This window comes from Cuculus canorus, chromosome 12 (genome assembly GCF_017976375.1).
Source record: "Cuculus canorus isolate bCucCan1 chromosome 12, bCucCan1.pri, whole genome shotgun sequence".
Lineage (NCBI taxonomy): Eukaryota > Metazoa > Chordata > Aves > Cuculiformes > Cuculidae > Cuculus > Cuculus canorus.
Window position 1 is genome coordinate 4,859,963 of NC_071412.1, and position 14,715 is coordinate 4,874,677.

Consider the following 14,715-nt stretch of genomic DNA (forward strand, 5'->3'; position numbering starts at 1 on the left):
TTTGTTTGTGAAGGACCACTCCAAAGAGCTGTTTAAAGCTAAACTGAAGAACAAGTTACAATGGAGTTAGTGCTTACATTTTCTTGAACTTCACAATTCAAATGATTCTTAAACATAGAATCATAGAATCACATAATCATAGAATCATTCAGGTTGGAAGGGACCTTAAAGATCATCTAGTTCCAACCCCCCTGCCATGGGCAGGGACATCCCACTAAATCAGGCTGCCCATGGCCCCATCCAACCTGGCCTTGAACATCTCCAGGAATGGGTCAGCCACAACTTCCCTGAGCAACCTGTTCCAGTGTCTCACCACTCTCATGGTGAGGAAACTCTTCCTCATGTCTAGTTTAAGTCTGCCCCTCTCCAGTTTATACCTGTTCCCCCTCGTCCTATCACCACAAGCCTTTATGAATAGCCCCTCTCCAGCTTTCCTGCAGCCCCTTCAGGTACTGGAAGGTCACTATCAGATCTCCTCTGAGCCTTCTCTTCTCCAGGCTGAACAAGCCCAACTCGCTCAGCCTGTCCTCGTATGGAAGGTGCTCCAGCCCTCTGATCATCCTTGTAGCCTCCTCTGGACCTGTTCCAACAGTTCCATCTCTGTCTTATGTTGAGGATTCCAGAACTGGACACAATATTCCAGATGAGGTCTCACAAGAGAGGAATAGAAAGGGAGAATCCCTTCCCTTGCGCTGCTGGCCCCACTTCTTTTGATGCAGCCCAGGACATGCGTGGCCTCCTGGGCTGTGAGCACGCATTGCCAGCTCAATCCCTATCATTTAAAACAGATTTGCTGTTTATTAGTGCAACACACAGATCCAGCTTTGGGAAAAGAAATCCTCTTTCCTTATCCACCTTAAACACCTGCTGTTGCGGCAGAGAGAAGCCTCTCTCCTACACAACTGGCATCACCCAAACACCACTGAGGAAGGGTTAGGAAGCGCCCGCAGCGGCCCCAGCCGTGTGCCCACACCCCCGCTGGGCTTTGGTGGTTATTGCCAATAGAGCGAACGGCACTAAGCCCGGTGCTCCTGCGGGCGGGGAGCATCCCTGCTGCCGAGGGCTTGTGCGGAGCGGAGAGGAGAGCGGAAGGCAGCGGGGAAGAGCGGAGGGGAGTGCAGAGAAGAGGAGAGGAGCGGAGAGGAGCGGAGAGGAGGAGAGAGAGAAAGGGAGCGGAGGGGAGCGGAGGGAGGGCGGCTCCGCAGCGGCCCCGTTACCGATGCGCCGCACGTAGGGTTTTGCAGGAAGTTTCCACTCTCCTGTTCGATCCGTGCGAAGGGAGGAGGGAGAGGAGCTGAATAGCGACGGAAAGGGGCGGGCAGGGAAGAGGAGGAGGCGGTAGCAGCAGCAGCAGCGGCCGTGTTTAATTTTTTAATGAGGGCGCTTTGAGCATCTCCCGGTGCGGGCGGCGAGGGGAGCCCTGGCCGAGCCACCCCCGCCGCCCGGGACCCGACCCCTGGAGCCGTGCGAGCCGTCGGGGCTCCAAGCTGGGCTTTGGAGAGCCGAGGAAGCGAGCCCGGAGCCGCGGGAAGCTGCGCGCTCCGCCAGCATGGGCAGCGCGGAGGAGCCGGGTTGGTACCGCGGGCGGCGGGGCTGACCTTGCGGGACACCCGCACCTCCTGCGGGACACCCGCACCTCCTGGGGGGCAGAGGCGCCTCCCTGCGGGACACCCGCACCTCCTGGGGGGCAGAGGCACCTCCCTGCGGGACACCCGCACCCCCCTGCGGGACACCTGCATCTCCTGGGGGACCGAGGCACCTCCCTGCAGGACACCCGCACCTCCTGCGGGACACCCGCATCTCCTGGGGGACAGAGGCACCTCCCTGCGGGACACCCGCACCCCCCTGCGGGACACCCGCATCTCCTGGGGGACAGAGGCGCCTCCCTGCGGGACACCCACACCCCCTCCGAGGTACCCGCATCTCCTGCGGGACACCCGCACCTCTCTGCGGGACACCCACACCCCCTGGGGGACACGGGCACAGGGGGCAGAGGGAGGGCAAACCCCGCATCCTCATTCCAGGGATGCGGGGACGCTGCTGTGTGCGTAATCCTGCAGCAACAATTGCTTTGCGGGTGCTCGGTCTCCCGCAGCCTCCATCCCTAGGGAAGCAGGCGACGCTTTTCCACCTTTACGAGTCAAGGGTGATACTAATGAGCGTTTGATTTTCCTGCCTCTCTCTAGTATGCAAATCTAGACCATGTATATGAAAGGCACCGCACAGGGGCTCTTGTCCAGTGGAGATTCCAGGCTTGTGTATTTACTAAGGATAAAATCTCATTTCTGCAATTCATTGCATGACTGAACGTTGGAAATGTCACTACCCGGCTGCTGCTTCTGTGCAGGGAATGTCATTTGTGTGAAAAAGTGTTGCCTTCACCCTGAGTTACCATGCTGCATGTGTTTGTGGGGCTTCACTGTCCTTACAGAACAGTTAGCCATGCCTTCGTTTGCTGGGAATCCATGCCCTGGCCTTCCTACCTTACACCTCCCTGTATGCTGTTTTAGAAACCTTACCCTGAAAGGATAGTCTTCTCCCCATTATACATACAGGCATGCAATGTGCACATGTGCCGGACAGGTCAGCTGCGTGGTCACAGAGATGTTCTTGCAGCATTTGTGGCCGTGTGCTGTTAACTCAGATAGCTCAGACGCTTTGGAGAATTCTAAATTCATGCTGATTTTTATGTTATTAGCTCTCCTCCGTTGCTAATCCTTTCATCCTACCACCTCCTATGCCCAATTCCTGTGATAGCATTCCTCGAATATAGTCCAGTTTCCTTGACCAGATAGTTAAGTGCAAATGAGGAGCTTCTGAAACTCCCAGAGGATGCCTATTTATGTACGTAACCACACCAACACCTTTTCAAGTCAAGTTTGCTGTCACTCAAACACAAGCCTGAGACTGGAGCTATCTGAAGTACCTTCAGAATGACCAGACCCATGAACCACCAGCTGGGCAGCAGACATCCAAGAGGAGAACAGATGGCAACTGATAGTCCATTTTGTTACGCACTATTGTTTATGAAGTGAGTTCTCAGGCACCTGAGGTTTAATCGTGCCAAAAGACTGAGTGCTCCCAGCTTGAGCAGACATTAAAGGTACTCATTTCCAGTACTGAGCCATTATAAAAGAACCCTATAGGGGGTTCTTTGAGAGAAGGACTGAAACCTTAAATATGAGGATTACTGAGGAAGTCTTTGTGTGACATTAACTGGCCACTTTCTTAATCTTCTCAGTATGTCTGAAAACATGAGGGTGAAGGCTAAGTCCAAAGGAAGTGACACCCAAACAACCAAAAAGCTGGGGCTGGGATCTTCAATCCACACCAAACATTCGCAGAGTCGGGCTGATGATGCTGGAATAAGAATAGGGCTACAAAGATGGGCTCCAGAGGGCTGGAGTACCTCTGCTGTGAGGATAGGCCAGAAGAGCTGGGGTTGCTTAGCCTGGAGAAGAGAAGGTTCCAGGGAGACCTTAGAGCAGCCTCCAGTACTTGAAGGGGTCCTCCAGGAAAGCTGGGGAGGGACTGTTTACAAGGGCATGGAGTGACAGGACAAAGGGGGAAGGGCTTTAAATTGGAGAGGAAAGATTTAAACTAGACACTAGGAAGAAATTCTTCATGATGAGGGTGGGGAGGCCCTGGCCCAGGTTGCCCAGGAAAGCTGTGGCTGCCCCATCCCTGGAGGTGTTTCAAGGCCAGGTTGGATGAGTCTTGAGCAGCCTGATTTGGAGGGAGGTGTCCCTGCCCATCTTGGAACTAGATGATCTTTAAGGTCCTTTCCAACCCAAACCATTCTATGATTCTAAGAACAACAACATCTTTCTTCCAGCTGCCTCACAATACTTCGTGTCCACAGTGTTCCCCTTCACCCTCCGTAGGGGCAGCCAGTACTCCTGCCTCATACCTCCACTCTCCTTACCTCGGTGGTCTATGTTCTGAGCCATTTTGCTTATTCCTGTTTTTCTCTAGGACTCTCTTGTTTCTTTTGGCCTCACAAGGGCCTCCAATGGCTTTTTATTTCACAGGAGGACGTTAAAGAGCCTTCTTTGTGTCAGTCTTTTTATATGGGCAATGAATCAAAGGATGAACAGAGTCTTGACCTATAAAAAAAAGTCAGAAGAGATCAGTCTGAGGCCAGCCCCTATGAAATGACTGCAGATCCTAACTCATACAATGCCTGCCCCCATCATACTGCCCTAAAGGTTATCTTCAAGGATTTTTGGATCCAGGCCATGTTAGTTAATATTTACAGTCTTCTGACTCACAACTTGACACATACACTGCAGCAAATGAAAGGATATCCGTCTGACTGGGAACGGGCATCTGACCTGTATGCAGAACTAAAATGTGAAAACAGCAAAAAGGTACTCAAGGTACCACAGTTCTGAGGATACATAATTAGAGCAAAATGTTCCGTGAACTTTAAGGCTTTAATTACAATTTCTGAAATTCAGGACAAGGAAGAGAAGAATAAAAAGCTGCATGTTAAGAGTTTCCCAGAACCAATCCCCCCTCCAAGCAAACTGTCCACTGTGTTCTTATGTAGCTGTTCCAGCCAAACTCTTGTCAAGTACGCTAAGATACCTGTTTCTTACCACTCCATGTTTCATGTCAGTCAGTCTTTGCACAGAGATCTGTCCCTCATCTCCTCACACAACATCTCCTCACAAGCACATAATGTCCAAACAGGTCCCACTAATTCCAGTGTGTAACCTGCAAAATTAGTAAGATTGGAAGTCATGTTCTTGGAATATGACTCTGTGGTGAACAAATGTCACAACAAACACACCCATGTTTCTCTAGATAGAGAGAAACACATGTGGTGTTCTCTGCGGCCAGCCTATTCCTCAGATTTCTCTCCATGTCTTCCAAGACAGCAGCCAGGTTATTTGGGTCTGGCTTTGCCAGGTAGTGTCTACACGTCATTTTCACATATAGGCCTTTAATTTTAATAACCCAGTGTCCTAGAACTTCTGGAAGGAATATTTTTTCCTTGACTGGGTCTTGTTCAACTGATTTGTGACATAAATTCTGATATTGAACTTTCTGTGATTTTTTTTACATACAGAAGGTCAAACTTAATAGAAATATTGGAAGTATGCCCGATGAAAATCCGTACAGCAGGTGGGCTTTATCTATGATATATGTTCAGAAAACAAATACTGATTGTTGTTGACATTACTTCTAATTCCCACAAGCTACATCTGGATCTTTTCTCCAACCTAACAGAAATTTAAAAAGCATGACCCAAAGAGCAGAATATCACTCAAAACAAGGAAGTATCTCCTACAGAGCTCTATAGTATAAACAGACTGTTGGTTGCTGTGTTCTGGCAGATGTGTACAGACTGTACTAGAAAACCATGTTATTTAATACCTGCTATATTGAGGGCTATCGCAGAAAGACAGGCTTGTGCCTTGCCCTTTTAATCCTTCTTTTCAAATTTTTCTTCGTTAGGATGATACTCAAAAATCCCACAAATTTTGCTGTGAGAAAGGAGGCACCATACCAAATAAAAGTTCTGTCCGTTTCTGTTTTCTCAAGAATACCAATTTTTTCCTGTTTCTGTTGTTATTAGTTGCAGGCTGACTCAGGATATGACCAGTTCCAGCTACAACTGCAGTACAGAGTACAGATACTGGAGCTCTCTTTAAACTGGCAAGCAGACAGGTACCTGAAGCAGTGTAGCCATGGCAGCAGAGAGCTGTGAGTGGCCTAATTACTCTGTGAAAAAATAAATGGATGCTGGGAATTCCCCAGGGGAAAAGACAGTTGAATTGTTAACGAAAAGTTTTCCCCTGAGGTGGGTTAGTTAAATAGGTGTTAACAAGAGCCAAAACCCCTCAGGCTCCAACCTTCGAGTAAAAATGCCTTTGTCCTTTGGTGCTTCTGATGTCCCGGTCCTTCCAGTTCTCCTGCTGTCTTTAGAGACAAAAGAAAGATGATTTCTATATCTGATGGAAAACCTGAAGTAGAGCAAAATTATTCCGGCCCCCAACTAATATCTGTACAGAAAATCTCCTTAAAAACATAAAAATGAAAGTCTCTCCTAGCTGAAAACACACAGAGCTCTGGTGGCAGTGCTCGATAGGTCACACATCCAGGACACACATCAGGATGAGTCCCAAACTCCATAGGAGCATGTTCAGACCTGGTGTTTACTATGCCTGTAAAAATGACAGGATGTGTATGTATGTAGTGGAGAAGACTAAGGAGAAGAAAGCAATGAGAGCAAGATTTAGGGAAAGGGAATTTACTTCTATTATCTCTTCTCCCACCGATCTTTCTGCATACACAAGAGCGGACATGTAGAGAGGAAGGTGAGGGGCAGTTTTACCAATACGCTCGCTTTCTTACTAGCTCAGAATGCACACAGCATTTTTCTGAGCCCAAGACTTCACTAAAATTCCACACACAAGGCTTTATTTGACCAGCTGAATCTGTTTATTTAGACTTATAAACTAAATTACACAAGCTAAAATCCATGTTATTTGGCTGGAACTCTCTCTGAGGTCAATGCGAGTTTAACTAGTTTAAGGGCTGAGGTGTAAAGCCATTTCAGAAAAGAACATGGTTTCTCCAGGCAGAGTCTTTGGTGAGTATTGCCTAATCAGAATCCGTAGGCTTGTGCCCAGTCTGACAAAATGTGCTGAAATTGCTCTGTTTTGATGAGATAGAAAGCCAGAAAATTGCAAGTTTGCTGTCTCATAATGGTTAGTTGATGGTGTGTATAGGCTAAAAGTTGCAATTTTACCACATTAATTTAAATGTGAAAAAACAACAGGACACTACTAAAATCCAAGCTGGATTTCATTTCCAAATGTTCACATGCTACAGTTCAGATACACACGCCCCATTTAGACCTAATCAAGATTCTACTTTCCTATGCAGGCAAAGAAGCAACAGAGGTGAAAATCCCACAGAGTCACCAAGATGTGAGGCCCAATGATGAGCAGTAATTACTGCAGCAACTCTTCAGCCAGAATGAGCGTCAACGAAATGTCTGCCTTCCCTCTGACATTAGAGCAAAAAACTGGCTTTGCCTTTGTGGGGATTTTGTGTGTTTTCTTGGGACTTCTAATTATCAGATGCTTCAAAATCTTGCTAGACCCCTACAGCAGTATGCCTTCTTCTACGTGGGAGGATGAAGTTGAGGGGTTGGATAAAGGAACATTTGAATATGCCCTTGCATGAAAACTCACAGAATACCCTGCCTTAAATTTGATGTTGATTTCATTTTGGAAACCAACTGTTCTTACATTTGTTATACATACCTTCGTTTTGGAGATACGTTGGTGGCGTCCATTCTATTAAATAAATATTTGTTGCAAACTCAAAAGGTATTTCAAGTTGCTTTTATTTGAGGAACAGTGGAATGGCAGATAAGAAATGGTTAACAGCAAAGAAATACTACAATAAACAATTCACTATGAAGTTATCATGGCCAAAAAGTATTTTAACAATCAGATTATACTTGCCTCTTCAGGAAGGATCTCATTTCCACTGTGTTCTCACAAGAGGCTGGAGAGAAAGCAGGCTCATGAATGGTGAATGCTTAAGTGGTAACTCCCTTCCCTCCTCATCTGCCACAATTTTCTGAAGCTCAGAGACTGCGCTTGTACACTGACAATACAAAAGTGGAGGGCAACAACTGGTTGTGACTCCAAGGAGGTGCCTGCAGGAGGTGTGTGTTTGTGTTGCTGAGATGAGAGTAACAAGGGTTGGTCCATACATTATCAATAATAGAGAACTAACTGGAAATGTAAAGATCACATCAACTGCTTACTCACTTCTCACATTTCAAGAAGAGCAGGTGCTGTACTTCTGACTGTCTTTATAAGGAGAGCATATATTGCTTCTCCTGTGTGAAACTATGTGGTCCTCTGCAAACAGGATGTTGTTCTATTTCTTCTTGCTCAGATGAGAGTATTTTTTTATAGGCCTCCCTTCTCCTACTCTACAGCAACAGAAAGCCAAGCAGAATTAATCAAGGGAAACAAACATCATTAAGGAAATTTTTGATTCTATAAACATTCAGCAATACAAAATATATTACCTGTTAAGAACTCCAGTCAACCTACTCCACCACTGTTCCAGCCCACCAGTGTCTCCCGTATTGTTAAAAATTTTAGGTGAAAATTAAAAGTAAATGTTAAGTAATCAGTTTTACAGTCTGGGTAAATTGGTCAAGGCGTGTCAATTTTTTACTCCGTGGAAGACACAGTTCAAATCGGAACATAAAACTGTCTTATTACAACTCTCAGCAGTAATGAGAATCCTAGAATCATAGAATAGTTTGGGTTGGAAGGGACCTTAAAGCCCATCCAGTTCCACCCCCTGCCATGGGCAGGGACACCTCCCACCAGCCCAGGCTGCCCAAGGCCCATCCAACCTGGCCTGGAACACCTCCAGGGATGGGCAGCACAGCTTCCCTGGGCAACCTGGGCCAGAGCCTCACCACCCTCAGCGTGAAGAAATTCTTCCTTGTGTCCAGTCTAAATCTGCCCCTCTCCAGTTTATACCCATTCCCCTCATCCTATCCCCACAAGCCTTTGTAAACAGTCCCTCCCCAGGTTTCCTGCAGCCCCTTCAGGTACTGGAAGGTCGCTATAAGTTCTCTTTGAAGCCTTCCCTTCTCCAGGCTGAACCCCAACTCTCTCAGCCTGTCCTGGAATGGAAGGTGCTCCAGCTCTCTGATCATCTTTGTAGCCTCCTTTGGAGCCATTCCAGCAGTTCCGTACTCTTCTCATGCTGAGGGTTCCAGAACTGGACACAGTACTCCAGATGAGGTGAGGGCAAAGCAGAGACAGCCATGCTACATACCCATTTGTACCCAGGTCCTGAAAGAGATGGAGATCAAAAGCTGACTGGAGATCTCTTTACTCTCCAGCCCTTCTCCTCAGCTCATTCTTCTGTTTGTGTTCCTGCAGCAGTGCAGTGTACGATCTGGACTGTTAAACTGAAGAATTGGTCATAGGAGATCCTATCAAGGCAGAAGAACTCACAGTGAAAGCAGAGACTCAGATCTGGATATTCAAGGTCATCCCTTGAACCCTCATCAAGATGTACCCTCATCTACACAGCTGTTTAGCAAGTGTGACAGTACTTGACAGAATTTCAATTCCATTTTTAAGGCGGTTGGCATCAGAATTTTAAGCGCTGTCACTTTTGCTAAACAGCTCTGTTCACAATGAGGAGCAAAGACGAGGAGATCAGGTACAGCAGTTGGTTTCTTTTGCTCGTATTCTGAAAAATACATGTTGTCCCTTTTGCCCTACATACTAGGCAGAGGCAGCCAGTGGAACAGCAGACCTTAACTGCCATGTGGAACATGAAATACTTGATTATACAGGGAAGGACATGGATCTCCTGTCTGAAGAATATAAGAGAGGAACAGCCGACACTAATCTACACTGGTCACTTGAATTATAAAATATAAACAGTATTGTGACTGTAAGAGCTTTTAAACTGCTACAGATTCTGCATGAGAAAAATGCCAGACCCTTGGAGAGTCAGTATATTGCTTTTATGTTCATTAATTTAACTACAAAGTCAAAGGTGGATACCAATACACAGATTCATGTGATCTGTTATTGCTGGATAGGATCATCCACTGCAAAGAACTGACACTGTCATTCTTTTTACGTCCTCCTGATCAGCTGAGCTCTGTGCTGTCAGGTTAGAGTGCTGAAAGTACTGAAGTTATCTGGGTTACATATAGTTTAGTTATCTCTGAACTACACAGCAAACATACCCAAAGAACCCGAATACCATCTTACTTTTGTTCTTGACCCAATCTATTGCTGGAAGCAGTTATCAAATTCCCTTATTGATTACAAAGCTTCATGGACTCGATCTTAAAGGCCTTTTCCAACCTAAACAATTCTGTGATTCTGTAATTTCCTGCCCAGCGTTCTCTGCACCCCTAAAAGACCCGGCAGTTGGCCTTCCCAGAAAGAATACACAGAATGTAATTTTTCAAAGGTTTGCCTTAAATATACAGAGTTAAAATTCCAACTGGGCTTAGAAGCAAATGGTTCAAAAATACATATAGGACAAGGGGACCCACCCATGACTGATCTCGATGAGTCCATTGGAATTTTTTTTCCTGCATAAAATGCACTGAGCAGAAGCCTGAACTCCTGTTATCTCTGTTACTATATACGCAGAACTGAAAAATAGAGGGATCATGATCTGTGCACAGAATCAGGCATAGCTGGGAAATGGAGATAACAAAAGTATTTTCAGGCCCCCTTAGAAATTTTGCAATGCCATAAACCCGGTAATTGTAATGGATAAGTACATTTGCTGGTTAATAGTTAACAAGCTAGAAAGCTTCTCTAAATCACCATCTAGAAATGTTTTGAAAGAGAGGGATTGGATGGTCTATTCTGTATATTAAGCAGGAGAAAAGTCTGGCCAATAAGGCAGAGTCTGTAATGCCTCAAAGAGAGTGACACATAATATGCATGAATAAAAGAGTCAGATCATCCTTCCCTAAAAACACAGGACTGAGTGGTAAGTTAAATTATCGTGAATAAGGTAAACTTGATTATTTGTGCATAACGCTAGAATACTAAATGCAAAAATAATGGCAAATAACAACTGAGAGACCTCTGGAAATCCACCGTGAAAATCAAAGTCTTATTTTCAAGAACAGCAGAAAGGTAAGAGACTTTTCTTTTCCTAGGAAAATAGTAATATTATGGAAATGAGACAGTGAAATTACAGAATCATTTTTACTTAGTAGCAAAAGTCTCACTGTCATCAAAGACTCAGGCTTTCATTCAGTCATGGAGATGGAAACAAACCTAGTTTCACTGACCTTAATGACAAAAGATTTGGTTTTGCTCCTTCATGTCTGAACATGAAACACTTCCTTACAAAATTAAAAGGCTAAAGGAAGCAAAATATTATCTATGATCAGAAAGGTGTAATGTGCAATAATAATAATAATATTGGTCATCCAAACCCAGAAGAAGTAAAATAAACTAAATAAATGTAACATGTTGCTGTGAAGCTTACAAAACGTTAAGCAGGAAAACCAACATATATATGAGGGGGTTATAAAGTGGTAATGTAGCAGAGAGGTGACAGCAGAATATTATCTATAGCTGATGAAAGAAGTGAGAAAATATGCTTTAGCTATATCTCATACTGAAGATGGAGGACAGTTGATTATCAGCTCTTCAAATTTCAATTTTTATATGCGATTTTAGAGAAAATTTACATTGCTGAGGTATAAATATGGATGTGGTATTTTATCTTTCAGTGCCACGGGGCCAAATGCATTTCACAAAATCTTTGAGAAATTTAAATTGGAAAAAATCTCTGGAGGTCATCTAGTCCAACCTCTTGTGAAAGCACAAAACAGTAAAAAAATGCATCTAATGGGCTTGCTTACCCAGATTTTCAGTTTATATATTCCTTTATATATTCCTTATGTAGTTTGTATATTCCTTTATGCATTTTGTTTTTCAACTCTCTCCTTTTACATACACTCGCAGAGCTTTGGTGTCTAAGCGTGGTCTGCTTTCGTCACTGTGAACAGACCTGGACTCCTACTAAATTATACAGGTCTTTGCAATCACACTCCCTTATCTCCTTAGGAGTATGTTTCAAGATATATGGATTGCCATTGTTTCAATAGCTCATCTCAGGGCCATCTAAGCCATCCTGTAAGTTGCTGCAAAGGTTCTTAATCTGCTAAAGGCTTTAAATATAAACACCCCTTTTGCTCTTTGGGTTTTTGGTGGGTTGATTGGTTTGTTAAAAGGATCTGTGTGGGAAAGTGGAGGAGGGAAGCAGATTGTACAGCTATCATATGTTCACTTCTTTATGGTCTGCCACTCAGAGGGACCTAGACAGGCTAAAGGAATGGACCAGTGGGAATCTCATGATATTCAACAAGGACAAATGCAAATCAGGCAGACTAAACCTCTGTCCTGTAGAGGCTGGAGCCTCACTGGCAGGGAGCAATTCTCCTGGAAGGGACCTGGTGAGCAGCAGGCTACAGAGGAGTAAGCTCCGTGCCCTGGGAGAGATGAAGGTGAACAGCGCTCAGGGCTGTGGTAACAGGAACACAGCCAGTAGATCAAAGTTCCCTCTATTCACCACTCATCAGACTATACTTGGAACTCAGTTTCTAATATGTCTACCTGTCCCCCTGACCTCCCCATATAAGAAAGATGTTGATAAACTTCTGTGTGGCTGATGGAGGGCCACCAAGATGGTCAAGGGTAGGAGCATTTGCCCTGAAATGAAATGGGGCTTGTTTAACCAGAAGAAGAAAAGGCATTAGGGGAAATTATGCAGCCCACCCAATAGTTACCAGGAGGTCACCGACATGCCAAAGCCATGAGGTGCACAGCAGAAGAGTGAGTGATGACGGTCATAGAGTGACACACATGGAAGGTTCCAACTAGATATACAGGAAAAGAACCACAATGAGAACTACTAAATATTAAAACAGGCTGACAAGGCAGGTTGTGAAATCTGTCCTTGAAGGATGTCAAGACCTGGCTGGTGAAAGCCCTAAGCAACCTAACTTACATTCAGTGTTCCCTCTGATTTGAGTGGAGTTTGGACTAGATAAGCTCCCAAGGTCCCTTCCAATCTGCGTGATTCTATGCCTTCCTACAATTTCTTTCAAATTATCTGAAGGGGTATTTTGAGTGTACAACTGTAAATTTGAGTCTAAAATTCTATGAACCTTTCAATGCTTAGGACTATTGTTAATATTTCTCAATGATTAGGACTTTACTATAGTAAATAATTTATTATAGTAATTTATTTCCTCCATTATAATTTAGGAAATCTAATGCTATTTTTTGATCTGTTTCAGTTGTCTATTTATTTCTTCATAGTACATTAATTTTATTTACATAAAACCTGACAATTTTCTATATCTTAATTGCCTATAAATTGTTGCCATCCTGAAACTACTGAAAATGTAAAGTCTAGATTTTGTAGTTAATCTTAAAAAATGTATTTGATTCAAGCTTTTCATGCAAATTTAATTCTCGACTAGAAGAGAAATATATGTAGTATCATAATACTTAAGTGGAACATAAAGAGTAAATGGACACGGAATCTTGTGTCACATCTCTTGTACTGCCTATACTTTCACTAGCTTCAATTAAACATTGCATTATTAAAAGAAATGCTGTATTTCAAAATCAATTTTAGGTACTTAGAACCTGATCCATTTTATAGAGATGGTGTTGTGAATCCTGATTTAAGACCCTGCTGACTACGCCAATTTGTTGCAAATGAGTGATTTAGATTGCTTAAAGAATCACTGTGAAAGGTATTAGCAGAAGTGGTTTAATATGATGTTGTGAACGTGCGACTTAACGAAGTTCAGTGGCATGGTTCACTCTATTCCTGTACAGCACAATCTTTTCAACAACGATTCAGAGCTACCAAGACACAAATCAAAGCTACTAAGACAAAATCAAAGTTACCATACTACAACGGTCTGCACAATATCAGTTGCCTACCAAAGATCGGACATTGGTAAAAGATCCCTCTGCCTCGAGGAGCAACTTTGAGAGGTGTCCCAGCACAAAGGGAGATCACCGCCATGCAGCCACGCGGCTTAGCCCGGGGAGCAAAAAGAGGTCTCACTTAGGCTGTCATATTTATGGAATAAAAAGATTGGCTTGTAGGCAAATGACATGCGAGGGAAAAGGTACGCATGAGGCTTCTTGAGCACACAAATCTCTTTGTTCCTTGATAAATGAGTCTTGGAAAAACCACCCGCTATTCATGTGTTAATCACATGATGGGTGTTCTAAGCTCGTCGGCATCAATGCTCTCTGTATCACTCTGTTTCTTTGTGGGTTTTCACGGAACAGATTGAAACTAGAGGAGTTCATGGCCCATCTATAGCTTAGGCCCTCACCTCCTTTGGAGTCTGTACCAAACTACTGCTCATTTCGTTAAGAAATTGAATGCATTCCTCACAGACTGAAACATCCCCACGAACTCAATCTTCAACTCAACTGTTTTTTCACTCAATAAGTTGGCTTGCATCAGAAACGGTGTGACCAGCAGGTCCAGGGAGGGGATTCTCCCTCTGTACTCAGCACTGCTGAGACCGCACCTCAAGTACTGTGTTCAGTTCTGGGCCCCTCAGCACAAGAAGGATGTTGAGGCTCTGGAGTGTTTCCAGAGAAGAGCAACGAAGCTGGTGAGGGGGCTGGAGAACAAGTCTGACGAGGAGCGGCTGAGAGAGCTGGGGTTGTTTAGCCTGGAGAAGAGGAGGCTGAGGGGAGACCTTATTGCTCTCTACAACTACCTGAAAGGAGGTTGTGGAGAGGAGGGAGCTGGGCTCTTCTCCCAAGTGACTGAGGACAGGACAAGAGGGAATGACCTGAAGCTGTGCCAGGAGAGGTTCAGCCTGGATATCAGGAAGAAATTTTTCACAGAAAGGTTAAGGGGCACTGGCAGAGGCTGCCCAGGGAGGGGGTGGAGTCACCATCCTTGAAGGGATTTAAAAGATGGGTAGATGAGGTGCTTAGGGACATGGTTTAGTGGCAGACAGGAATGGTTGGACTCAACGATCCAAGAGGTCTTTTCCAACCTCGTAATTCTATGAGTCTATGACTACCTCATGGGTATTTGGTGAGGCGAGGGAGGGCTTATAGTGGAAAATTCATCTAAGTGTGCAAGAAATGTTAATAGAAATGTTTTATTTATATTTTT

The 14,715-nt window shown here is 44.5% G+C and overlaps 2 protein-coding genes across 7 annotated transcripts in view; both read left to right on the forward strand.

Annotated features, from left to right (window-relative positions):
• The first annotated feature begins 1,309 nt into the window (after window positions 1–1,309).
• Window positions 1,310–7,450, forward strand: CTXN2 (cortexin 2). 3 transcript variants are annotated; one of them, XM_054078279.1, is made up of 3 exons: window positions 1,310–1,571; window positions 5,585–5,712; window positions 6,898–7,450. In XM_054078279.1, exon 3 carries the CDS (start codon window positions 6,952–6,954, stop codon window positions 7,198–7,200), a length of 249 nt encoding a protein of 82 aa, XP_053934254.1. In that variant the 5' UTR covers window positions 1,310–1,571; window positions 5,585–5,712; window positions 6,898–6,951; the 3' UTR covers window positions 7,201–7,450. The 3 variants fall into 3 exon arrangements, with proteins under 3 accessions (XP_053934254.1, XP_053934253.1, XP_053934252.1); XM_054078278.1 differs by having other exon boundaries at window positions 5,585–5,676; XM_054078277.1 differs by lacking the exon at window positions 5,585–5,712 and having other exon boundaries at window positions 1,312–1,571; window positions 6,898–7,446.
• Window positions 7,451–10,373: 2,923 nt separating this feature from the next.
• The window catches only part of SLC12A1 (solute carrier family 12 member 1), a 53,965-nt gene continuing 49,623 nt past the window's right edge, over window positions 10,374–14,715 (forward strand). For 2 of the 4 annotated variants that reach the window (XM_009556899.2, XM_009556900.2), the window contains exon 1: window positions 10,374–10,524. The gene's annotated coding sequence lies outside the window, so the exon portion shown is untranslated. The other 2 variants (XM_054077673.1, XM_054077674.1) reach the window with 2 other exon arrangements.

Bases quoted from the DNA above. Each gene is read 5' to 3' on its own strand.
- CTXN2 (XM_054078279.1), top strand. From the start codon at position 6,952: ATGATGAGCAGTAATTACTGCAGCAACTCTTCAGCCAGAATGAGCGTC.